General features: G+C 34.9%; 1 protein-coding gene across 12 annotated transcripts in view; it reads left to right on the top strand.

The window, feature by feature from the left end:
• The window catches only part of LOC108711202 (membrane-associated guanylate kinase, WW and PDZ domain-containing protein 2), a 441,642-nt gene that overhangs the window by 344,456 nt on the left and 76,152 nt on the right, over positions 1 to 21,034 (top strand). For all 12 annotated transcript variants that reach the window (XM_041586534.1, XM_041586537.1, XM_041586536.1 and 9 more), the window contains 3 exons: positions 3,493 to 3,550; positions 5,395 to 5,516; positions 6,796 to 6,978. In XM_041586534.1, coding sequence (XP_041442468.1) covers positions 3,493 to 3,550; positions 5,395 to 5,516; positions 6,796 to 6,978 — 363 coding nt within the window. The remainder of the gene's footprint in view (positions 1 to 3,492; positions 3,551 to 5,394; positions 5,517 to 6,795; positions 6,979 to 21,034) is intronic.

Genomic DNA, 21,034 nt, shown 5'->3' with positions numbered 1-21,034 from the left:
CCAAATGACAATACTGTATATACATTTTCACAGCTGACGCGCTGGCTGCTGCAATATAAGCACCTGGTGTGTGTATTATGCGACATTAGACCCCCCTAACAGTACAGAGACCCCAGAAAACCATATATTTTCAGAAAGTACACATTCTGACGAATCCAATATGGGTAAATAAGTGTTTCTACTGCAAACTGCCAAACTGCAAAGCAATGTTGAACATAACGGTTTTTATCAAATTTCTGAAAATCGTCACAAAGCTTGAATTTTACCCCATTATATGCCCCACATTTCGTAACTTATCAGCATAAAACATCCTAAATATGAACGCCAGGGGTCTACTGAACACTTTGATGCCCAATATGCATAGATATACCAAACTATGTTGTGCACAGAGACCCCCAAATGACAATACTGTATATACATTTTCACAGCTGACACGCTGGCTGCTGCAATATAAGCACCTGGTGTGTGTATTATGCGACATTAGACCCCCCTAACAGTACAGAGACCCCAGAAAACCATATATTTTTAGAAAGTACACATTCTGACAAATCCAATATGGGTAAATATGTGTTTCTACTGCATACTGCCAAACTGCAAAGTAATGCTGAACATAACGATTTTTATCAAATTTCTGAAAATCGTCAGAAAGCTTGAATTTTACCCCATTATATGCCCCACATTTCGTAACGTATCAGCATAAAACATCCTAAATATGAACGCCAGGGGTCTACTGAATACTTTGATGCCCAATATGTATAGATATACCAAACTATGTGGCGCACAGAGACCCCCAAATGAATCCATAGCAGACAAAATTTCCATGGGCAAAACGAAGTAACATAGAACTGAGCCAAATGGTATAAAATCAGTAAAATTCCAACAAAACCACAAAAATCAATGGCTTTTTTTTTTAGCCTAATGTAATTAACGGTCAGAATCAAAGTTTGATTATTTTAGCATAGCTAAATAGGTTTTACAGATAGAAATAAGCGAACAACACCTACGCAAAGCTGAAAATGAAATAAAATGGCTAAACATGCAATAAAATGGCTAAAAATGTACAAATATCACTGAAATTGCAATATAATCACCGAAATAACATACAAAAGGTATTGCGCGGTGCAATTAGCAAATACGCTATTCGCAATGGCAATAAAACAGTTTTTACAGGCAAAAATACAGACGATGCGATAAAAGAAAATAAAAACACACAAAATAGCGTATGTGTGTGTACAACAGGCAAATTGTGTGTTGTATGCGTGTTGTTTGCATGTGCAAGTGTGTGCAAGCATTTGTAAGGGCTGTGAATATATGTGACCCCCCTGATCCCCCAAAATTGAATGTATGTGTGTGTAAGTGTGAATATAAGTGGGAATGTAAGTGTATTAGTACAATAGGTGTGTGTGGGTGTGTGTTTGTGTGTATGTGTGTGTGGGGGGGGGGCACTAACCTGGGGTGGCAGGCTGTAGGTTGTCCAGGAGGGCTGCATGATGAGCTGGAATCGTCTTCTTTGCTGGATCTGGTGAGTGGGCGGTGCTGTAGGGCTAGGAAGCACAGGCAGCAGCAGGGCACCTAGATTTCATTGTGCCTGCTGCTGCCTTGGGGCCCCTGGGCGATCGCGCCTCAGGGGCCACTCGTTCCCCGCTTCTGCTCGTTGCCTAGGGGCTGGGGGACGAGTATGAACGGAGCGAGCGGCTTTTTTAGCCGCTCCTCCGTTCAAAAAAAGCAGGCAGCAGGCAAACAGCAGCAGAGCACGTATATTTTGCGTGCCTGCTGCTGCATTGGGGCCCCTGGGCGATCGCGACCCAGGGGCCCCATTTTCCCTACGTAGGCTCGTTGCCTAGGGGTAGGGGAAGCTGGCAGGGACACTAAGAACGGAGCGAGCGGCTTGTAAAGCCGCTCCTCCGTTCTGAAAGTGCAGGCAGCAGCAGGGCACATATGCTGCACGTGCCTGCTGCTGCCTTGGGGCCCCTGGGCGATCGCGACCCAGGGGCCACTTGTTCCCCGCCTAGGCTCGTTGCCTAGGGGCTGGGGAACAAGCAGGAACGGAGCGAGCGGCTTTACAAACTGCTCCTCCGTTCCCAAATCTGCAAATGCTGCAGAACGTAGAATCTACGTTCTGTGGCATTTCAAGTTACTTTGCTACAGAACGTAGATTCTACGTTCTGTGGCATTTAAAGGGTTAAAGCAGCGTGTCAAAAGATACCTTGCGCTAAACAAGAGTTTGTTTTTTTCATTTAATTTTGACTTCCTGTACATTTCTTCTGTGCCAGATAATTTAGTTCTTCAACCCTTACAAATTATGAACAGAAGAACATAGCTTTTATTTGTTTTTTTTAAATTAGAACTCTCTTCAGCAATCCTTTTCCATCTGGTTATGTTTACATAAAGAGGCAATTATTCTCCCCATTATTTAGAAGAAATAATTGGTTTTTAAAATAAAAACATAATTGGCATTCACAGGAAAAATGAACCCATGGGCAATGTTTTGTGGCTTTTTCCAGAATCCTGCAAGTTTGTCTTTTCCAGAATCTCATTGATGAATTTGTCTTGTTTTGTGTGTCTTTACCAACCGACAAAAATCACAAGGAAATAGAAAAGGGTGTCAGTGGTATAGAAAAGGTATAAAAGTAGTAGTACCCATACACTGACCCTCCTGATCTACCTCACAAACTTTTACCTAGCTTACTAGTTTCTGTCTGTAGACATTCAATTACAGTCCCTTGGGAAGTTGCCTGTGCAAAAAAACTGTATGCTAATGTTGGTAACACAAGGGACTTAATAGTACAGACAGCACATTGCTGCTGCTTGGAGATAGGCGCAAACATAGAAGACCTGATGGGGGTTACTGTCCCATGTTAATATATGAGCTTGACTTTAAATTGTGAAAAATTAAATGCAAGTAAGGTAGCTATTATTTACATTGCTTTTTTGCCTGTGGTTTTCTAAATAAAGAATATTTACATCATTTGGAACATCATGCCTATAAATAGAGAAAATAAAAAATGCCAAATGTTTTGCAACTATCAGGAATTTATACTGATCATTAGTGATGGGTGAATCTGTGCAGTTTTGCTTCACCGAAAAATTAGCTAATTTATAGCAAAATTCACAAAATGCATTGAAGTCAATGGGTGTCAAAATAATTTTGATGCACGGCAATTTTGACACAAGCGTCTGTTTTTATATGCACAATTATTTGGTCCAAATGCATTAAAGTCAATGGCCATCCGAATAATTTTGATGCGTGTTAATTTTTATGCTCATGCCAATTTTTTTGTGCAGAAACAAGGAAATTCGGTGAGAATTCATGTTTGGCAAACAATATACTATGAGAAGGGATCTTTCCAGTTTTCTGATCTTTCTGGGTTGCAACTTGCAGAATCAAGATCCCATACCTGTACTAGATTCTCATCAATTTGACAAGTAATTCTTTTATTCTTTTATTTATGTCCTTTGTGTTTGCTAATCCAAAATGATGATCTCTTTCAGAGCTTCCTTATGGCTGGGAGAAAATTGATGATCCAATATATGGCACATATTATGTTGAGTAAGTTTGCTTTCCTTAAATTACTGCTCAAATAAAAGAAAGTAAAAACCACATAATTATGAATCATTGAAATAAAGACTTTAAAGGAAATGTTCAACAATGCAATTAGCTGTTTTGCCAATAGATTTAACTGAAAAATACAGAACGAATCCACATGAATAATATTCATATGAATAAGCCTTATGAGGAATAAACAAAGACTGGATTGTGAGAAATTGAGGGATGCCAATATGGTTAGCAGACAAAGAAAGTCATACAGAGGGCAAGCTAACAAGCTATATAATATATCAGAGACTTCCAGTAAAGAGAATATACAGTATATAAAAAGAATATTTTCATTTGTGATCATTTCAGAAATGTAATAAAGTGGCAAGTAATTATAGGGCACACATATATATAATATGATACCAGAGTATTCGTGTTTTTAAAACTATTATTTCATATTTGAAAAACTAGGGGACATTTTTAAAAATGTAAAAAACATTGATTTTCTTTGCGAATGTCATAATAATTTTGGGTATGAGAGAGAAAATGTAGCAATAAGTTACACATGTTTTAAGCTTCTGCATCTGGAACCTAGCAAGACACACAAACATTTTTGTCACCTGTGATTAGCCAGTGTAAGTAAATGTCTGGTTGCCATGAGTCCTACACTACAGGAAAAAAGATCTTTTTGGAAAAGCGTAAAAATTGGTGGTAAAAAAAAGGTAGTACTAAATAACAAATGTCACAAATTATCTAAAATGTTCTATAGAACTTAACTAAATACTTATCTAAAAGATTAGTCAGGATCACTGCTTGGACTGCCAGTATTATGTGTAAATGTACTGCTTATTTTCTGCTTCAGTGTGTCTCTACATGTCTACAAGTCTAGTTGTTCTTTTCTGCTTTGTGTATTTTATATGGACTGTATTTTATGTTGACTCTTGTTTTCTAAAAGATAAAAATTATTTTGGGACTAAATAATTATAGTTTTTGCTGGTTTTTCTCTAGAGACAACCTTTTAACCTTTTGTATAAGCTACTTAAGTTAATGAATTCTGAACTTTTCTATCTGACCTGTTTTCTGACTCATTTCTTCAATCATGCTGCTGTCCACACACTCTGTAATAACTGCTGAAAACAGAACTAAAAAGAAAATCGTAAACCTTGTTATTAACAGATAGGCATATATCTGCTACATTTTTTTCATTTGGTTCTCGCATTCAGCTCCATGTTACCTCCTCTAACTTGTTGATAAAAACAATTTGATTTGTATTGCTAACAATCTGCACATTGTATAAGTACTGCAAGACTGAGACCATGCAAACTGATAATTCCTTTCATAACATCAGTATTGGGATATTTAGGTATGATGTTCATATGACAATTAATTGTGACCTTCAATAGAATAGAATAGACTATAGCAACACATCTGAAATGGTCATCTGAATTCAGAGTTTAAAGTAAAATCTGAGAGTTTCTATACTGACATAGAGTGAATTTTAGCTTCAGATGGTGCCGCGTGGCCCGCGTCCATACTAACTGAACTTATACATGTCATTGCTCTATCACATTCACTATAATGCAATCAATGTAATACACAGTGCAGATGCAGCTGGCTAAGTTCTTCCATAATATTAAGAAACAATGCCATCCAGGCATAAGTGGAATCTTGCATCACTCTCTTTGAAAACTGTTCTATTCAGTTAAGCACATCAATTAAAGATGTGCTTAATTGAATACCATATCTACATCATTTTCATAAGGCTTCTATAATATATATTTTTCTTCTCTGTTGAAATTCATAGGAGCAAGACCAATGTTATTTTATGTACAGACTAACCACTGCAACTGTTTTTTCAGTCACATAAACAGAAGAACACAGTTTGAAAACCCAGTATTAGAAGCAAAAAGAAAGCTTCAGCAGCACAGTATGCCCTCCACAGAACTGGGAACTCCGCCAATGCAGCCCCAAGTATTTAGAGGTACCTTCCAACAAAAAACAAATGTTGATTTTGATAATGATATTAATAATCTTAATGCCTATAATTAATTTATGTGTGATTTGAATTAATTGGCTAGTTTACTGATAAATTGGGCTTAAAGTAAAAATGTCAAGTTATTAGTAAAAACAGTAAAATGCATGCAGAATATGCAACATTAAATAATTAGAAAGTAGTGTAATTCTGTCTCTTACAAAGCTACAGTACTTTCAAGTAACTAAAACATAGTAATTAAAAAAGGCACTACTTGTGGAATAAATGCATTAGATTGCCTCATTGTAAGTAAGAAATTAAAAGGGAACATTTGAAGGATAAAGGCATAATATCACTTCTTAGTAAGTAAGTAAAAATAAAAGGCAATACTCGAAGAATAAAGACATCAGTTTCCCTCTTTGTAAGTAAAGTAATAAAGGTATAATATGAAATACTTGCTATCCTCTTATATTGAGTATGTAGAACGTTTCGAGTTCTTAGAAAGTATATTAGTTTGTTGAAGAGAGTTCACAGAGAAACAATAACATGAATAAGAAAAAAAAAATAAGCATTAAATTATAAGTCAAGACTATGAAAATAGAATTTGCTTTGTCTGGAGAAGAGGGCCTGTAATAGCGTCAGGTCTGGAAATATTGGCTTCTTTTCTCAAGAAATTGTTGTGTTTGTCCCTTTAAGTTAAAGAAATGCATTTCACTGCAAATGCAATAAATTAATGGCAGTGTTATATCAGTATATTCTCTTGATGCCCTCAAAGGGTGCTTCTTTATCATCTTGGACAAAATAACTTATGCTATAGAAAGTATTTTCTGAAAGAGCTAAGTGCTACACTGAAATGATGAACTTGAAAGACAAAAAAGGTATTTTAGCTAAAAAAAAAAACTTAGGTCCATCCTGGCAGTCTATGCTTTACATTTCACAAAAATGATTATATTACTATGCATAACTAGAGTACTCACTTAATAAGTATTTTTCTCCTTCTATGACCCCTTTTTATTATTTAACATAAATCTTGATAGATGTACTATTTCATCATTTATCACAGCTCAGCTAGCATTAGAGATGAGTATCATGATAGTAAACTAATACATTAATGGGATGTAATAAATCTGTCAAAACTGAGACTTAGCAAGGTTCTTCTACATTTTCATTAATACGTTTTATCCATTATTTATTTTTAAATAGTAGAACACTTTAGTACAATTATTTCTACTTTTAAAAAGGGACAAACTTTAAATGTTCACTTTTCCAACTTTATCCAATGCTGCAGAAAAGCCACTATTTACCCGTGACGCATCACAACTAAAAGGAACTTTTCTAAGCACCATACTGAAGAAAAGTAACATGGGTTTTGGGTTTACCATCATTGGAGGAGATGAACCAGATGAGTTTTTGCAGGTGAAGAGCGTAATCCCTGAAGGCCCAGCTGCACAAGATGGTAAAATGGAGACAGGTAATTTCCAAACTCGCTCTTTGCTCCTTTTCACTTGTAAGTTTTATACAACAAATGGCATGTTTAACGTTTTAATACTTATGGCATAACAGAAGCCAGTTAAAGGAGATGGTCACAAAATATATTAATATAGTATGATTTTATTTTGTCTTCTATGGTTTGAAAATGATTGCTGTTTATTCTGTCTTACATACTTTCTTACTGTCCTCTATTGGTTTGAAAATTATTCAGCACCCAAAAAGTGTTGTTGTGAAGGACTATATTTCTATTGTTCATGTTATTTCTCCTGAAACATACGGAGAACATCTAAAAATATTTTTTTGTAAATGCATGCAGATGTAGTCCCTCAGAGTGATACTTAGATGGCCAAGATCCTTCTCATCTGGACAACTACAAAACAAATCCGCACAAATGGTTTAATGGTGATTATCCCATTTATTCAAGCTGGGCTTCATATATAGGGATATATAATTTATTAACTGTTTCTAGCTTATGTGTATCTGCCTAATACATAGTTATTTATTACATTTTAATAAATACATTTATGTTGTCATAATTAGAAAACTGCTACTGGAACTGGGTGAAGTATGTAAATGCTGTGAAAATAAAGCCAAAGCACAAAGCTTTTGTCTAATTAGAGACTGTAATGCAAATGCAGAAATCACAACTGGAAAAAACTCAACTTAGAAACAAAGGCAACATGAAGTGCTTCCAATCATGAAAATTAAATCACTGGATTTTTCATCTGCACACAAATTGGTAAAGATAGGATGCAAACTTTAGAATCATTCCAAAAAACATGCAAGCCAAATGGAATAAGATCAGTTTAAAACTACAGGAGATCCAACTAAAATAACTCCTCTGAGCTACACACATGGAGAATAATACAGCTGAAACTGTTAAGAAAGCATATGTATTTAACCTGACCGTGAAGCCAGAGCAAGTGTCGATCAGGAATTTAGATCAAGTAAGCTAACAGACGATTTCCGTGCTCAGTTGTACCTTAGCCCCTGTTGTAATTGATAAGAACAAGAAAACAGATGATAATTACTACATAATGAAATGAAAGGTTTGTCAGATATTTGTATACCTCCATAACAACCAACATCACTTGTGCTAATAGCATTTACCGTCTTCAATTATATTGAATATTATATATACTGTATAATAATATAATATATTGTATATTATACTGTATTATTTGGGTAACTAAAAAAACTGTAAACATTCATGCAGAATAATGGTTGTAAACATTTTGTATAGTGATTTTTATTCTTATTGTTTTGGATATTACATGTAGACATTCATAAAATGTCATCATATATGTAGATCTGAGAAATAGCTTCATAATATATGGAAATCAGATATAGCTAAAACATGTCTTAGGGTATTTTCATGATCATGTACATTCTACACTAAGTTCATGTTTGTTGAAGTTGAAGAAGGAACTGTATAAATTTACAAAGAAAAATCGAATAACTAATAACTAAAGCATTAAAGGTTTGTGAGCAGCTTATAATTCTGTAGCAGGCCCCGAATACATTTCATTGGTTCCTATGGGAGTGTGTTCATTAATGTTTGTAATTTATATGGTTTTCCCACAAGAAGCTGCTACTCATACACTGGGACAATTATTGGTTTTATCTGTAAGTTTTTTCAGAGCTTGGGAAGTCCACTAGCTAGCTAGAGATCTGTTTGCTTACCGTATATGAGAACAGTATATTTTTTTTAAATATTGGCCATGCTCTAAAAATATGTATGGCTCATAGATTCTGTTGTTAAGGAATCTTAACAGTCAAGTTTGTTACTGAATTTACCCACTCTGCAAGTGGTAGGTGTACACATCTTAACGTCCAGATCGTTCCTGGAAAATAGATAATAATCCCATGATAGTCTCTACTTTCATAGTCACAGGAGTGTGACATACAGATTAAATGCTTTCCTGAGGTTTAAGATGTTTGTAAAATGTTTGTAAAATCTCCCCATAAATGAAGGGGTGATATTATATACCAGGCTTGCATGTGCCCTAGATAACTTGTGCTTCAGTTTGACCTGACCTGACCTGGCCACCTTCCTTGTATGTACTGTATATATAAGTATATTAGGTATAGAAGCATCTTTGAAAACATCTTCTTATTGTTGCAGCATATAGCAGTTATATTTTGCCATTCTTCTGAAAAGAAATATTTACTCACTGGTCTGTCCAAATGTTAGAACCATTGAATCAGAAAGAACATGTCAAGCATTAAAACACAAAGGACTTTATCTGTATAAGTTTAGAGTCCCAAGTTCATATTAGTCCCACTCCAATCTGCACCTCCGGCTCTCCTCAACTGTCAAATAAACTCCAATTCCAAACTAGTGTGCTCTTGGCCGACTACACGCAAAGAACCATGTGAGAAACAACATAGAAAAAATATATTGTAGCTTCATTGGTTCACATTCACCCAAGTGTTTTCAAACAAATATCAGATAAGTGCCAATTAACTGTGCTCATAACCCAGAGACTTGGAGTATTAAAGAGATACTGACATCAGAAATAACCTTTTTTTATTATCTATCATAACATTGTCTTTGAATGCTATTTATAATTTTGCCATAAAAGTATTTGCCTGATGCTTTTACATTACCTTTCTTACTACCCTGTTCCTCCATGAGGGGGCTGCTATATTTGTGCAGCAGTAGTTCATTAGCATTAGAAACTCTAACTGGAGAAAGGACAGTCAGGTTTAGGAACTTCAAGTGATAATTACTTACAAAACCAGAACTATCAGTGAAAAAAAGATCAGCATGACCTATAGGTAAGTTTTAATGTAGATTAATATTTTGAAAAGAACATTTTTAGGGGCCAATTCACTAAGTTCGAGTGAAGGAATAGAGGAAAAATAGTTTGAATTTTGAATGGTTTTTTTGGCTACTTCGACCATCGAATTGGCTACTTCGACCTTCGACTATGACCTTTGACTTCGAATCGAACGATTCAAACTAAAAATCGTTCGAATATTCTACCATTTGATAATCGAAGTACTGTCTCTTTAAAAATTCCTTCGACCCCCTAGTTCGCCACCTAAAACCTACCGAGGCCAATGTTAGCCTATGGGGAAGGTCCCCATAGGCTTGCTAACAATTTTCTTATCGAAGGATAATCCTTCGAATCGTTCGATTCGAAGGATTTAATCGTTAGATCGAACGATTATTCCTTCGATCATTCAATCGAACAAATTGCGCAAAATCCTTCGACTTCGATATTCGAAGTCGAAGGATTTAAATTCGGCAGTCCAGTATCGAGGGTTAATTAACCCTCGATATTCGACCCTTGATACATCTGCCCCTTAATGTCAGTATCACTTTAAGGGGCCAATTCACTAACTTCGAGTGAAGGATTCGAAGGTAAAAAACTTCGAATTTCAAAGTTTTTTTTGGGTTACTTCGACCATCGAATGGGCTACTTCGACCTTCGACTACGACTTCGAATTGAAGGATTCGTAGTAAAAATCGTTCGACTATTCGACGATTCGATAGTCGAAGTACTGTCTCTTTAAAAAAAACTTCGACCCCCTAGTTCGCCATCTAAAAGCTACCGAAGTCAATGTTAACCTATGGGGAAGGTCCCCATAGGCTTGGCTAACTTTTTTTGATCGAAGGATATTCCTTCGATCGTTGAATTAAAATCCTTCGAATCGTTCGATTCGAAGGATTTTATCGTTCGATCGAAGGAATTATCCTTCGATCGTTCCATCGAAATATCTGCGCTAAATCCTTCGACTTCGATATTCGAAGTCGAAGGATTTTAATTCCTAGTCGAATATCAAGGGTTAATTAACCCTTGATATTCGACCCCTAGTGAATCGGCCCCCAAGTCTCCATATATCACTATTAGAGGAAAGGTGTATAAAGACCAAGATAGGACACACTTTGCAAACTTTGTTCCAAAATACAGTCTCACATTTTACTCACAAGATAGTTGTTGTTAAAAAGCTCATCAAATACTCTCCACTGATTCGGTATTATCACATACCTCCCAACTGTCCCTTTTTTGGAGGGACAGTCCCTCTTTTGACAGCTCAACCCGCAGTCCCTCATTTGTACTGGAAAGTCCCTCTTCTCTCTGCACTGAACAGCCAGAAAAAGAAACAAAGTTTCTCACTTAATTGGCTTTTAACAGAGAGCCCAGAACAGCCACAGCTGCAAATAAGATACTTTGTAACAAATTTAAGACACAAAAACACAGTTTAGATAAGGAGAAATATTTTCAAACTTTCATAACCTGCCAAATTTTGTAAAACAAAATTGCTGCGCTACGTGCGTAAAAAAATTTTTTGTCCCTCTTTTTACTTCCAAAATGTTGGGAGGTATGATTATCATGCTTCAACTTTTCCTTAGGAACATTAAAACATAGCATGTGCAGGTAATGTCACTTAAAAACCATTTTAATGATAAGCCATTGCACTTACAAAATCTTCTTGATATTGGCGCAATTCATATATTGCAACCACAGTCCCGAACAACGTCCGTTTCAGTGCTCTCTAGTATCTATTGCGTATGTTCCGGGTGTGTGTTCTCTGTATGAATGTGTCCTGTTATCCTCGCTGACCTGTTTTGCCTGTCTGGCTTCTTCCAAAGCAATCATCACATTCGTTAGTTGGCTCTGCTTTATTGTCCCATAGATCTCAAAACTTTATTGTTCTTTTTTTAATTAAAAAACTTTATCCCTTCCTGAATTTTCAACAACACTGAAATCCTATTTACACAGTTAATTACCAATCCTAAAATTGCAATACATCGTATTAGAAACCACTATAAAAAATTCACATCAACGGTCATTTATGAGGGACTCCATTATGATAAACATGTTCTAAGATTAAAATCTATATTAAGACCACAGGGATTTAAAGATTTTAATTTATAAATCCACCAACTCTCCCTCTTCAGAGTATCTGTCACTAATTCTCCACCCCTTCGATGTGTTTTTACTATCTCAATACCATACCACCATAGTGCGGTAGGGGATTTATTATGTTTTTCTAAAAAATATTTTGACACATAGGGGCATATTTATCAAGGGATAGAATTTCGAATTGAAAAAAACTTCAAAATTTGAATTCAAAGACCAACCGAAATTAGGTTGAAGTTTTTTTTTTTGGTTGAATAGGTCTGTTTACGATTGAATAGTTCCGTATTCGGTCGAATTCTAATAGTTCGAATCGAAGGAATATCGCATTTGATCTAATTCGATTCAAAGTTTTTCCAAATAGGTTCTAGGAGGTCCCCCATAGGCTAAAACAGCTATTCGGCAGGTTTTAGATGGTGAATGGTCAAAGTCAAATTTTTAAAGAGACAGTACAAGATAAATTTCAATATTCAATTTTTTTTAATTTTTTCAAATTTTAATCAATTTTTTTTTCATTCGACAATTCACCTCGAACTTTGATAAAACTGTCCCATAATGCTTCTCAAGCCCTTTACAGATATTGTTAATATGGTCCCCTATCCTTTTTTGAGCTTCCTATTTGTTTTGTCCACATATTCACCCACTTCTTGCATGTCAAATTGTTCACCTGTATTATGACTATGGAAATTCATTTTTCTGACTAAATTTACATGCTTTGCAGAGACTACAGGGACCATTATAGGGATCTCCTTTTCTCCCCTTAGTTCTTTTCTGAATCTCTACACTTATTAATCTCTGTTTTAAATTTGGGGCTTTCTGAAAAATTCAGGTAGAATTCGAATTCAGGGAGAATTTGTACTATTTCTCTATTAAAACTCAAAACATTCCATTTTTTCCTTAATCTCCTTAATATGTTTAGCTTGTGGATTAAATTGAGTAATAAAACATAAACCAAAATCTTTTTTTTCCATTTTTTTCTTCATTGTCACCTCTTTCTTTTTGAATTTTGTACTCTAATATCTGTTCAGCCTTAGTGATTCATATATATCCTGACAAAGGACTTAATGCAATGAGACCTAGTAACTGGCCCCATTAGTCTTTTCCAAATGGAACATCTGGCCCAAACTTCACACTTCTGGTTGTGTACAACTAAATTGGCTGCATATTTTTAGATATATTTAGCTCAGTCTCTGTAAATTTTGATCCCCACTAAAACTAAAGAGAAGAGTATTTAAAAGCAGGAATAAATCTATTTGGACATGACCTTGTAGAACAACATTGCTGGTGTAGAAAAAAACCAATAAGTTTTTTCTAGAACTGAAACGTCTGCTTTGAGAAAGAAGTAGGACAATAAGAAACACAATTCTCTAGTGCTTCTTTCATCAGTTTAATTAAAGTTTCTTTTGAACAGCCTTTCAGTTATTATAAATCCCATTGTATGGTTAACTGATATTTTAATTTCCTAAAATTGTTTTAATCTTTTCTTGTGTAAGTATAGTTGTGTGTGAATGTAAATCTTTCCTAGAAATATTATTCATGCTGGGTAAAAACAATGATATTTTAGAACAAGTGCATTGCATTACAGTAGTACTTGGCCTAAACCTCAGAAAATATGTTCCATTTTGTATCTCTTTTAAAAAACAAAACAATAATGCCTTTAAACGATCCACGTGAGCTGCAATGATGTACTTCTGTTTGACTGCAGTGCTGGGTTTTGCTCATGGCTGATGCTGAAGTAAGGTGCCAAGGAATGTCCAGATTTGTCTTGTTGGATAATGTGAGCTACACTGAACACAGATTTGTGTCATTGTCATAATGTGAGCCACACTAAATATACTTGTAGCAGACATAAGTTTTAACATAGCAATTTTTTTCAAATATGCAATGATATTTATTTAAGCATATGGCTGAATTTCATTCAATACTTTTTCATCTCATTTGCATATTTGCTACAGTGTAATGTCTTTAAAAACCATAATGATGTATGAGGATATATATTCAGGAAAAACCTATTTGGCAGTTTATGGGTCACATGGCAGCCATAGTTTTTGTGACTTGCCCATCACAATTATCAATGTTAATTGTATAGCCAGTGCTGTAAATTTGTACCGGTATAGTTGGCCAATCAACTCTTTGCTTTTATTTTCTAACTGGAATTATACATCAAATCTAACTGGTACTGATGTTTGCTATGGGCACTAGTGCTGTAAATTCATTTATGTGGGTATCTCCACTGTGGCAGAGATTAATGTGAATGATAAATAATTATATAAAGTTCTGCAAAATGTGTTGGTTCTATATTAATCACTCAGCTGCTAAATGTGTTGGTTAATATAGAACCAACACAATTTGCAGAACTTTACATAATTATTTATCATTCACATTAATCTCTGCCCCAGTGGAGTTTACAATCTGAAGTCCCTATCACATTCATTCATGCACAGCAGAGTAAATTGTATAAGAAGCCAATTAACATTTGCATGGTTTAGGAGGCTACCCACACAAACACAGGGAGAACTTACAAACTCCTTGAAAATAGTTCCTTGACTGGATTAGAACTCAGAACCCACTAAACTATAATAATGCCCTATTTAGTTCCTGTCTTTGAAAATTGGCCCTAACATGTAATTATATTGTATTTGCATTCTATTTTTATATTACCATTTTTCTTTTAAAATGCAGTACAGGTATGGAATTCATTATCCAGAAACCAATTATTCAAAAAGTTCTGAATTATGGAAAGGCCATCTCCCATAGACTCAATTTTATCCAAATATTCCAAATTTTTTAAAATGATTTCTCTTTTCTCTGTAATAATAAAACAGAACCTTGTATGTGATCCAAATTAAGATACAATTAATCCTTATTGGAGGCAAAACCAGCCTATTGGGGTTATTTGATATTTACATGATTTTCTAGTAGTCTTAAGGTATGAAGATCCAAATTATGGAAAGATACACATTCTGCTCCCATACTTGTAGTTTAATTGGGAAACACGATTAGTAGGTACAAGGAATGGCCAGGAGGCAGGTTAACTGCTCAATGTGGTTTATTGTAAACACAACATGGTTCGAGCCTTTCAGCTCTTTGTCAAGTGTCAGTGTCTCTTTGTCAAACCTGTAGTTTGTTTACCCCTCTTTTTCCATGAAGAAACATAAGAGGTGCTCATGAGCTACATCAACAAGTACAAAACTAATTAACTAATTTATCACATAAACAGTTTTTTAAAGGAAACCTAAAGTCAAAAAATAAAATCCTAATTATAGGTTGCCCCTCAAAAATAACACTTATATACTTGCATTAAAAACGCAAGTACAAATGTTTGTATGGCTCTCTCAAGGAATTACATTTGCTCTCAAAGCCGATAGCAAAGATTTATTAGCAGTCACCGGCTGCCCTAAGTAGATGGGATCTACAGTGTTTCAGACTTCAGACAGCTTGATTTGCATTAAAACAGTTGTTTAATAGAGTGTGTTATGGTTGGGAGTGGAAATGAACATTGTTAATTATTTCCAGTTTACTGTTAGAGTTGTATATTAAATGTCCATCTTACAGACAAATTTTTTTCTGTGTGGTTTTCTCCAACCAGATCAGTAAAACACTTGGCCTTGGTGACCAGATTATTATATATTGTCTTTACTTATAAAAATCTATCCAAGATTTTAAATGGCCATACTCACTGGCATCATATTCTTTTAGAGTGGCCTATGAAGCTGGTGAGCGATAACAGATTTTCTTCTTGGAGCCCTTTAAGTAAGAAATGCATTTGCTCTCCAGCCACTCACTCCAGTGCCAGTGGGCAAACTAGTAGTCTGTTAGTGGCATGCAGCTGAGTTTCTAGTAGTAGAGAATATATAAATAGTAATTTTTATATGAATAGGAATTTATTCATATGTTGGGGTGCTGGCAACTGATTTTTTGATTGAAACATCTGTGTGGACACTGGTGGGTCACCCATTATTAATAATTGAGCTGGGGAGGAGCGCAATGCTAAACTTTGTTAGTATCTGATGGGATATGTTTGAAACAGTGTAATGTTGACTGCAGAAGCATGTATTATGTTATACTTGAGAAAGATTAGTTAGGTGATTAACTGTGAAAGCCAACCCGTAAGTCTCTTAAAGAATGACTCGCCAATACAAATAGTAACTTAAAGTGCACGTCTATGTTTTTACAATAATGATTGATTAAACTCTGCTATGAGGCAGGTACTTGCAATCATGCTGATTATTCAACAAATGTTCCATATCGGTAAAGACATTTTGTGCAAAGTGTTGGGGAAACATATTATTTAGAAAAAATTGCTCCTGGTTAATTAAAAAGGAAACATTTATTTTATTTATTTTCACAGTCACCTTTACAGTGCACATCTTGCTAAAACATATGATCAGCTGTAAAGTACAATGGTTTAAAATTAGAATTTGGTAAGCAGGGTGCTTTCACAGGCTTGTTTTCACAGAAAAAAAGTATTCTGTTTTTGCTGCTTTGTAAATATGGTATTTCTGCATGTATATGAAGAAAAGGATGAATATGATCAAAAACTTTAACTGCATGGGCTACAAATTTAAAACATGTTCGCTAAGGTCTGCATGTGCACTTGAACTGTTTAAGCAGCCATTTTTGTAATGTCCTTTAAATGAATGTGGCCGCCGTGATTAAGGATAATCATAATAATCATAATATTACTTGCCAGATATTCAAGAAAATGTAGCACAAAACAAAATAAAAATTTGATTAGTGCCAAAGATGGACAGGGAATTGGTGAAATGTTTTTGGGGGTTGCCTCGTTCTTTAAAAACCATGTCGTCTTGCCAATGTATTCTTGCAGTAGACATTATTCTAGGAAGGGTCTTGGTAAAAATTATTGTAAATGTTTCTCCTTTAACTGTAAACAATTTATTACAACCTAAAAGTTTGTCAAATTGTTATATCTACACATTGCACAAAGGTGTTATTGGATTATTCTTGCATCTTGTCATCTGAATGAGCATGCCTTATGCAAACAATTTATTCATAAAATGATGACTCTCAACAAGTTTACTCTTTTCTTCTCTGCCATTTTGGCATAGCTTTTAATTTCTCTATATTTAGCACAGTTCAAGAAAATATATTTTTGTTTTCTCTTTGGCCAGTGCCCTGTTCCATTGTCTCATGCTTGACAGCTTAAGAAGAAATAATGCATGCATTACTTTTCTCTTGTTTATTCTTTCTTCCGTGACGAATGCAACTTACCGTATGCCTTAATTAATGCAGACTTTAAACAAAGGGCATCTGAATTCTGCATCAAGAAATGCTAAAACATAGAGCAATATAAGGAAAAATGCACAGTAATCAGTGTTGTAAGACAAATAATTACCTAGGAATTGTGGAGTTAAAGATCAAGATTAAAAATGTAAACATTATTTCCTATGTGTCATTTCATTTCTAGTAAATCAAATTATGCATGTTGAGTATACTGATGAAAAAGAATTTGATTTATTGTAGATTATTCTAAAACAAGATTGTGTCAGTTTAGCATATATTTATTTTAATAGGAACTATGCTATGGCTAGGGTTTTGTATTTTGTAATGCACTATTGTTTTTGTGGTGAAATCAGGACTATGGTATTAGGTTGGCAAATGGAGTTCAGTAATAATAATAGATATGGAATCTATTATCCACAAACTTATTATGCAGAAAGAGCTGAAATACCACATTGCTATTTACCGTTCAGTCCATTTTAAATAAACAAATAAATTAGGTTTTTTTGTGATAGTTATTACATATTTTAGTACCTTGTACTTGATGACAAATCAACTAGCTAAAATTCATACTGAAGACTAAAACTAACTTTTTTTCTTTTTAATATTTATATGTTTTTTTAGTAATAATAAGGGTAGGACTACACAGACGTTTTCGGCGCGATCCGACAAAACGCATGCAATGGAAATAAGGTAAGAGATAGAAATGTCGGATGAAGTTGCATCGTTGATCTGACGCAACACGACTGTCGGATGCAGACGCAGTGTGCAGCGTCTGCATCTGACAGTCATGTCGCGATGGATCAACGCTGCAACTCCATCCGACATTTCTATCTCTTACCTTATTTCCTTTGCATGCAATTTGTCGCATACGTTTTGTCGCAGCGCTTTGGATTGTGCCAAAAACGTCCATGCAGTCCTATCCTAATGGGCAGATTTATCAAAGGTCGAATTTCGGGGAAATTTTTTTTTTTACTCTATTAAATTCGAATATACTCAAAACTCGAATGAACTCGAAAAGTCCCTACCTGAAAATTAGAATCGAGTTTTCCCTCCGAAAAAAACTTGAATGTCAGTAAGGCAATTAGCATATTCAAATGGTTCAACCTCTATTATTGACTTGTAAATTAACTTGGCAGGTTTTAGGTGGAAAATATTCAAATTGAAATTGTTTCCATGGTCGAGGTGTGATAAAGCTCACATTCAAATTTACATTCGATTTGGGGGATTAAAATTTGAATGTGTGAATTGTGACACCAAAAACAATCGAAAATTCGAATTTGAATTTACTATTCAACCTGTAAAAAAAATTGGTGATCCAAATTACTGAAAAAAAACCCCTGTATTTAGAAAATCCCTGCTCTTAAGTATTCTAAATGAATTGTGCTTTGGTCCCAACTTTGTCTCTTTTAAGTTTAAGATTTTAGTTTACCTGCCCAATCAAAAGGGCAATAGCACTTCTGATGAAGTGTCAGGTTCTCTGACACGAAACGCGTTAGATGTGATCCCCCTCCTTAGCAGTTTTTAATGCGCTCAATAAAGCCATTATATTGATATTAATCTGCCAGACTCCGTGATTGCTTTGAACAGCGCTCTGCAAACGGTAACAGAAGTGTGCAGTGGAAGCCGGCTAGAAGGAGCCGAACTATCGCGAGAGCTGCGGCTTAGCAGGAGCTGGCGTGTAAGGGAAGCGCTCCGCCATCAGCCACATCGTATTCGTTTGTCCAATAGCATTTCAACTCTGGACATTCTTCCTAGAACTTAAATCATAAGTACAGTGAAGTACAGTAAATTGATTTATAATGTTTGACTCAAGTGAGGTTGTAGCTTATTTTTACTGGAGCAGCATATTAAACTAGGATATCGCTCAAAGAAACACTGATACTTGAGTATAGGTGCTACAAGCAAATTTGCAATTACTGTGAATAACTGGGCTCAGAATTGCTGCCATCAAAATGCTATCCAATTATGTTTTTGATCCTTTGTGCTATTCTCTATACTTTGCCAGCTGACCCTGGAATGCTAGGAAGAAGTGTTGGATTATGCGAACAGAGTTGTTCCAATTTTCTGCACTTTCTACAGGATAAGTAATTAAACCCCAATAGGACTGCTTTGCAAAATAATCTTTATTGCTTTTATTTTTGGTGTGATTAATTACATCTCACTTTAACTCTGATATACAATACATTTATTTAAAAGAATACTTATTGCAAATATAATATATTAAGCTGAAAGTGTTGAGTATCATATTGCCTAGCAAAAGTTAATTCGAGGACACTGTTAGGATTTAAATATCAGGCACATGATAATAAAAAAGAGTCAAACAGAATACACTTGTCAAGCAATTTTCTTTTACAATGGAGATTGTTAGTTTTGATGGCAGACTGTTTCATTATCTTGTCAAAATGAAAATGCAAAAAATAACTGGCACTGACGAGAAATGTAAAACATCCCTATTAAATGTGGAGAACTAATAGAGGTGTTACCCAAAAACCTGCTGCCATTTGGAGTTTTCTATAGTTTTTCTGTTAGATGAGAGATCGCTTTCGACATATTCTCGTGTGTCTCTCTGACATCTAAAATACATTTTGCATTTACAGTGCGAAATACAGTATCTGTAGTATAATATTCTTCTGAAAATGTAATAATATCAGTCAAAACCTAAATAATTAATTTTCTCTGAATTCAGAAATTCATTAAAGCACATTTTAAGACAAGTATTAGTGATGAGCAAATCTGTCTGTTTTTCACTGAAAAATTCACAAAACAACAATTTATCTTGCTCCAAATGCATTATGTCAATTGGAGTTTTTTTTTGTGGCAACCTTCTTTTGTCTCTGCGACTTTTTTGTAAAATGCATTAGTCAATGGGCATTTTTTCTTCTGTTTCAATAATTTTTATTAACATGGAAAGTAATAGACCATACATATCAATATGAATGACGTTGTACAGAGTGTATATAAAAGGGATACCATAAATATATCATCAGGATAAGAATACAAATTGTTCGTCTTTCATTGTGTATTGAGAACAGAACATAACAGTATTATACTGTATATAATATATAACAGTACAAAGAAAAAATAAATGAAAGACAGATAGTAACGGAAAAATAAATAAAAATAAAAAAATAGAAAGAGGATAAAGAAAGTAGGTTAGACCAAATATTCGTCACAAGTATCGAGAGGTAAGGTATATCAAATGTGGGTTACATCATACAAAACATTGAGCAGTATCAAGATACTAGTATGACAACTATGGCTGACTTCCACAAAGTGTACCTTATCAATTAGAACTAGATCTTATTGTAAGGGGAACCTGTATTGAAAGGGGTTGTCTATTGGGTATCCTATAGTGAAAGCATGGGAAACGTTAGAGTGCCTTTGAATCTGTAATCTATCCAGGGTTGCCATATATCTGCAAATGTCTGGTACTTATCAAGGTGTATACTAGTTAGCTTTTCATTAACGAGAATCCAATCTAGTTTCGTTTTACCATGTTATACTGCAAAGAAGGTGATTTTCATGCTTTGACAATAACCTGTCTGGCAGCTAAGAAAATATGATTAAGTAAGCGGACCTGTTTCCTAGGAACGTCGCTAGGGACTGCTCCCAACAAAGCAACATATTGGTCCCTTTTTAAATTGAGATGTAATACAGAGAAGATAAGAGTGTAAATCCTTATCCAGAATCTCACAGCTATGGGACACATTCACCAAATATGAAACATTGATTCTGTCACAGAACAACTCCTAAAACATGCATTATTACCATCTGGATAAAATTTAGCTAATCTTGCTGGAGTTAAATACCAACAAACAATACCTTGTAACCCGCTTCCAGCATGACCGTGTTAATAGAGCTTTTACGTGTATTTCCCCAAAGCTTTAACCAATCCTGTTCAGGTAATGATCTCCCTATATC

The sequence above is a fragment of the Xenopus laevis genome, chromosome 3L, assembly GCF_017654675.1.
Source record: "Xenopus laevis strain J_2021 chromosome 3L, Xenopus_laevis_v10.1, whole genome shotgun sequence".
NCBI lineage: Eukaryota > Metazoa > Chordata > Amphibia > Anura > Pipidae > Xenopus > Xenopus laevis.
Note: the sequence above shows the minus strand (reverse complement) of the source record. Positions and strands in the feature narration are given on the sequence as shown.